Here is a 7046-nt window from a genome sequence, read left to right as displayed (position 1 = left end):
TCATTTTTGTAAAAATATTTTCTTCACACGGTCATAGATTTGTTTGGTTCGTACCCCATATATGACAGGATTAAGCATTGGTGGCACTACAACATAAAGGTTGGCCAGAAGTATATGTATATAGCGAGGCACATTCCTACCAAAGCGGTGTGTCATAAAGGAAAAGAGGGCTGGTGTGTAGAAGGCAAGGATGACACAGACATGAGAACCACAAGTGCTGAGGGACTTGATTCGGGCTTCCCGAGAAGGGAGACGGAAAACTGCACGGAGTATCTGTGCATAAGAAAGAGCGATGGCTATAATGTCAAAAAACAGGATTGAAATAGCACCCAGACCATAGATTATATTGACCTTGATATTGGCACAAGACAGACGAGCAAGACCCATATGCTCACAGTAGGTGTGAGGAATGACATTATTCCCACAGAAGGGCAACCGTAGTATGAGAAATACAAATGGGATGACAGAAAGAAATGATCTCACTAGCACACCCAGACCAATCATGAAAACAGCCTTGTTGGTGAGGATGGTGCTATATCGAAGTGGGTTGCAGATGGCCACATAGCGGTCATAAGCCATTGCCAAGAGGACTGCTGACTCCATGCCTGTGAAGTTGTGGATAAAAAACATCTGTGTGAGGCAGGCACCAAAGAGTATTACCCTGAAGCTAAACCAGAAGATCCCAAGCATCTTAGGGATGGTTGCTGTTGAAAGGCCCAAGTCAATGGTGGCTAGCATGGCCAGAAAGTAGAACATGGGCTGGTGGAGGCTGCTCTCAGTCTTAATCACCAACAAGATAGTGAAGTTTCCAAGGAGAGCAATCAGATACACTGCACAGAAGGGAAAGCCAATCCAGGTGTGGTGAGACTCTAGTCCTGGGATCCCCAGCAATAGGAAAGAGGAAGGGTGAAACTGGGTATCATTGGAAAGAAGCATCCTGCTTGGTCATGCCTAAGTCCATGGTCCTTAGAAACAAACATGCAATAGTCTTCAGGGTTGCAGGTCAAAATCTGTAGAGTTAGAGACCTCATGTAAGAACATTATACTAACTGTACATATTCTGTGCTTCAATATAAACATACAATTCAAAGCATCTATGTAAAGAACAATATATAAGAGTAAATGTTTGGTGACTTCAACAGAGGTTATGCCATGAATCAAGATAAAAATTGTCATAATATATTTATTTTAGTGCCTTTCTCTATTAATTTGCATCGGCTTTGGTATTGATGTTGAGGTAAGGGCTTGGTTTAGGAGACTCCCATTATATATTCTGTCATCACAGTCAACAGAATTTTTTTTCCACTTTGACAAGAAATATTCTCTAGTAAGCATCAATTTCTATCTGTTAACACAGACAAAATTATGTTCTCAATACAGTTTATTGAAATGTAACCTCAACCATTAAAAAATCATTTAACAGCTTAGAACTGACTCATTTGTCAGCTTATGTTTATTATAATTTCAAAATTATGGTGTAATATAGTCAAAGCAATTGTATCAACTAACCCAATTGAGGTAGTATGTACCATATAAAGTGTTATTCAAATAACAGAATTCTTATAAATTCATATAGTTAGTCTTACCTTTTATAAAGGAAATAAATATCACATTATCTCAGATTTTCAAATGTTCAGTGTCTATAGATTTTAGCTAGGGGAAAATGAGGAAAAAGTGAATTAAAATAGAGAATAAAAAGAAGCAATAATTATCACACTGTATTGTGTCACATTATGAACCCTTCCCACAAATGTGTTTATATATATACATTTTTCATACATATACATATATTTAAACTGTGCCTATTCAAATAATAGGTATAAGTGAATTTCCCCTAAATCCAAGACAATCAATATTTTAAGAACTGTCCACAATATATCAAACACTTTTCAAAGACTAAATACAAAGAAAAATGTGTTCTGTATAGTTACTATCTATGTGCATCTCCAGCTGTCTGAGACTATCTTCTTATTTTCTACTTTCATGCACCTTACTTATGACACTATCAGGGACTGTTTTCAAAGTCTTTGATCATTTGTTATGCTGATGCTTTCTCAGTAAGAAGTAGTCCTTGTCCCTGTGTATCTTTGCAAGATTCTAGAGGAACAAAACAACTCTAACCAAGACTCACTATCAGGATAAGAACCAAGGTAATACCTAGAAGACACAGAGAAGAGAAATGGTCTCATTTGGTGGGTTGGTAAATGAATCCTTCATAAATAGGTGACTATGGAGCAATATGACAAGGGTAGGGAAATGGGGGACTCCTTCCTAGAAAACTAAACACTTCAACAGAAGAAAAACCTAGGACAAGGGATATTGGTTGTATTGAACACACTAAAATTTCCATCAAATAGATTTCTTTCCATATGGCTGGACTTATAATGGGATAGAGCACACTTTTTTAAGGCATGACATTTGTTACATAGGAACTAAAGCAGGATTCTACCAGCACAGTGAAATCTACTTATTTATTATTTATTTACAATGATGTAATTTATAAAATAAAACTTTCTGTACATTTAAATCACACTGGTGACAACAAAAAAACAGCTAATAGGCTCTAAAAGCTAACTTTTTCCCTTTGCTGGTGTACCCACTTATAAAAGAATATCAGTAAATAAGAAAATTGATTCTTCTAATATACATGATAATAATGTACATGATTTATTTTTATTTAATTTTAATGGTAAAGGATACATAAAACACATAGACATCATTGGAGTACTGATAATTTACAAAAATGTTACTGTAAAATATGTAAAAATTGCATATACACATAGAAATTTATATTCAATGGTGTAATACTACCTAAGAAGTTAATTTAGTAGACAGTACACCAAAGAGATATAACTTGAAGACAATACAGAATGGTGAAATTCAACAGCTGTCTCAAACTGCTATTATTCAGTGCACTAACCAGGTCAGAAGTCTAAGCAACAATGTTCTTTGTCCTCATAAATCTTAGAGAATACAAGTAATGCCCCAATGCATTTAAAAACGATGCACTTATCTCTACACAAATGGGCCTAGTTAAAACCATTAATATATTGTGTTGAAATCCTATTTCCTGACAAGTTGAAAAAAACATAAACTGTCAACCAGGAAATTTGCACTATCTTTTCATTTTTGTCTCCCTTTCCTGTATAAAATTGAAATAACAAGGAAGAATGTCTCTAAATGGCTACAGTGATCATTTTAATACATCGAAAAATATGTTCAGTCTATCATTCTTTAGATATTAAGAGATTAATTTTTGTAAAATATACATAGAAAGGATTTATGCTGGAATACAAATGACTTTGAAAATATATACTTCCCTCTATCTTTTGTCTCCTAAACCTCTCTCTCTCTCTCTCTCTCTCTCTCTCTCTCTCTCTCTCTCTCTCTCTCTCTCTCTCTGTGTGTGTGTGTGTGTGTGTGTGTGTCTGTCTGTGTGTGTCTATGTGTGTGTCTGTGTGTGTTTGTGTCTGTGTGTCTGTGTGTCTGTGTCTGAGTGTGTATGTCTGTGTCTGTGTGTCAGTCAGATCATTCCCACGTCTATAAAGCCCATCTGAGAGGTGGAAAACAAGGCAGGCAGACTTACCAGGTTTGGCAACAGGACAGAGCCCTGTTTCTTTTCTTTAGTCACTGACCTCCACCTTTATTAAGAATCTGCTCTTTCCAGGAGAGACAATTACACTGAGATATTCTCCAGAGATGATTTTGTAAGGGCAGAGGGTCTCTTAGGAGTCTATTTTCTAGCCTAGTCCTTACACAGGAGCATGTTTACATTGTTTAGATTGAAGAGCAGAACATGTACAATTGGACAGTTCTGGCTTAGCAAAATTAAGACAGAAAAAAAAGAAGATTATGTCAGCAATGTCAGCAATATAGCAGAACAGAAAGTTTCTGGATCTCTTTTTACAACAGAAACATCTATTTAAAAAACTACTATGGACAAAACTCTTCTAAGAGAATGCTAATTTACATGGAATTTATAGTAACCTTGTGAGGCACAATGTAAGAACACCAAATGAAAAGTTTCAATACTATCTGACCATCATAAGAAAGATATCTTAGCCCCTGAGTTGTCTCAAAGAAAATAGAAGGAGCAAAGAAAATGTAATTAAGCTTTTCAAAGGAGTCTAGTCATATGTGACAACTGGTTAAACTTTTAGAATATTGTGCTCACATAAATAGTCCAGGAATAAAAAATTAATTCTTTCTAGTCACATATATGAAATAAAAATATGAAATCATTTAGAACATACAGGCAGAAAGAAAAATAGTGCTTACAAGAGGCTGGATCCTGAAATATAAAAAGAAATGATTTTTTAATTATGAGAAATATGAATATTTTTATTTTTGCATTATCAATATGTTGAATGTTAGCTGCAGAGAAATGCTTTTGTATATGGCACACTGATTTTAGTTACAGTTATTTCCCTGAGCTTAGGTGGGAAATTATTCAGCAGACCAAGGGCAAGTTATTTATGATACATAAATGAAGAAAGTGACCCCTCTCAGAGTATTAGCTGCAAATATTCCTTCTATGAGATATGTGGGTCTCATGGTTGTCTCCTTTATTCATAATAAAATGTTGATGGGTCTATTGTTTATTTTCAACCCGGTCAGGGGGGATTTCCTCTTCCTCCACTCCTCCAGGCCCGTCCATTCTACCTCATCTCCCACCCCACATCTAACCCCCATCTACTCATCCTTTGTTTCTATTCAGAAAAAGCAGGGCTCCCATGGATATATCAACCAGTCATGAAATATCAGGTTACAGTAAGACTAGGTACCTTCTCTATTATTAAGGCTGGCTGAGGTAACCCAGTAGGAGAAAAGTATCCAAAGGCAGAGTCATGAAAGAGTCAGAATCAGCCTCTGTTTTCACTGTTAGGAGTGCCACAAGAGTCAACCTACCCAGCTATAACAAGTGCCTAGGGCCTAGGCCAGTCAAATGCAGGAAGTTCAGTCTCTGAATACATATGAGCCCAGGTTAGTTGATTCTGTAAGTTTCTTGTGGTGTGTTTGACTCCTCTGGATCTTAAAATCTTCCTTCTGCTTCTTCTTCAGGATGTCCCAAGTTCTGCCTTATGGCTATGGGTCTCTGAATCTTCTGCATCTGTTTCCATCAGTTGCTGGGCCAAGCTGCTCTGATGACAATTAATTAGGCTAGGCACCAATTTGTGAGAATAGAATACCATTAGGAATCATTTTGTTGACATCGATCTATCTATCTATCTATCTATCTATCTATCTATCTATCTACCTATCTATCTATCTGAGCTCTCCACCTGTACATTCTTGCCATCCAGGCAGTTTCAGGATTGGACTCCCTCTCATGACATAGATCTCAAGCTGGAGTTATTTGTTGGCCATTCCCACAATTTCTACACCATTTTTACCCCAGCACATCTTGTAGGAAAGACAAACTGTAGGTCAAAGATTTTGTGACTGCTGTAATCTCTCTATCCTCTTCTGGCAGTCTTGTCTGGATACAAAAAATGGCCAGTTCAGGCTTCATATCACCCACTGCTATGAGTCTTAACTAGGGTCACCCTCATAGATCCTGGGATTTTCCATTGCACGAGGTTTCCAGCTCAACTCAGGGATGCTGCCTCCACCTAACCACATTTCCAGTTGTCTCTCCCAGTACTCTCTCCCTGCATCTGGGTTCAATTTTCTGTAAACCTTGTAAAGATAACCAGGGTAGCAATAAGTTCATTGTTGCAGCAAGGATATCAAATTGAAAAGATATCATGATTTGTTGCACATATCCACATCTTGGCTTTTATCTTTACTCTGTCTCCTCTTCCACAATATTCCCTGTCTGTAGGCAGAGTCTTACAGCTATCATACCACCATCACCAGTTCTCAGCTCTTTGGCCAGTTATGTGTTTAGCCACTGACTAATGCAGTAAGAAACATCTTGGTGAAGGCTGCAGTGAGTGATAACCTTTGGACATAAAGTAAGAATTTAGAAGGATGTTTCACAACATATTCTTGCCTACTTAGCAAAACAATTAGTAGTCTTCCCCCTTAGAACCAGTGATTCTTAACCTGCAGCCAGTAGCTTTTAACCAAATTTATAAGACCATCTATGAGTTCCCTCTTGTGGAGTAAACAGATTGCAAATCCAATAAGAAGGCAGCTGTTTAACTAACCCCATAATAACTATGCCATTATAAGTCTAGAGGTCACCTCTTGCCTATTAGGTCATTCATTATTATAGCTCTCAGAGTTCAGTCCCAATCAGAACTGAAAATAACATTAATGCCTTTCTCCGCAAGCAACTGGAATAGCATCTTCTGGAGCTGTGAAGGACAGCTGGTGTGGAAGAGTTTTCCAGCTCAGCACCTGTGACAAGACGGTGTGGTATGATCAGCATTAGGAGCATATCAGCAAGCTCTCATGAACAACTTAGATTAATGGAGGGAACCCATACTGTTTGGGAGGGTTTTGAGAACTCCCCAACCAACAACTCAAATAGAGGTTCTCACACTGAGCATTGCTATTTTTTCTATAAGTCATGGCAGAAGAAGTAGACACAAACCCCACTCCTAACCCAGAAGCTATCTCCAATCAATAACAAAGTCGTACTGGGAATACAAATTACTTTTAGAGTGATATATATATATATATATATATATATATATATATATATATATATATATATATATATATATATTCTTTTATACAAAACATATCAACAGCACCAAAAGCTGACATTATTAACAATACTCTTTTATGCTTACAGACAGGAGCCTAGCATAAATGTCCTCTGAGAAGCTCTACCTAGCATGTGACTGAAACAGATTCAGGTACCCATAGCCAAACATTGGAAAGAGGACAGGGAGCCTTATGGAAGAGTTGGGGGAAAGATCGAAGGCCCTGTAGGGGATTAGAATCCCATAGGAAGACCAACAAAGTCAACTAACCTGGACCCCTGGGAGCTCTCAGAGACAGAGCCCACAACATACTTGGGCTGGAATGAGATCTGTGGCATATATGTAGCAGATGTGCAGCTCAGTCTCCATGTGGGTCCCCCAACCACTGGA

The 7046-nt window shown here is 37.6% G+C and overlaps 1 protein-coding gene across 1 annotated transcript; it reads right to left on the bottom strand.

The window, feature by feature from the left end:
• On the bottom strand, positions 1-936 carry Olfr594 (olfactory receptor 594). The gene has a single exon (NM_207143.1). The coding sequence runs from the start codon at positions 934-936 to the stop codon at positions 1-3; it is 936 nt and encodes a 311-aa protein (NP_997026.1).
• Positions 937-7046: the final 6110 nt, after the last annotated feature.

This window comes from Mus musculus, chromosome 7 (genome assembly GCF_000001635.26).
Source record: "Mus musculus strain C57BL/6J chromosome 7, GRCm38.p6 C57BL/6J".
NCBI lineage: Eukaryota > Metazoa > Chordata > Mammalia > Rodentia > Muridae > Mus > Mus musculus.
This window is presented reverse-complemented; position numbering and strand designations above follow the sequence as displayed.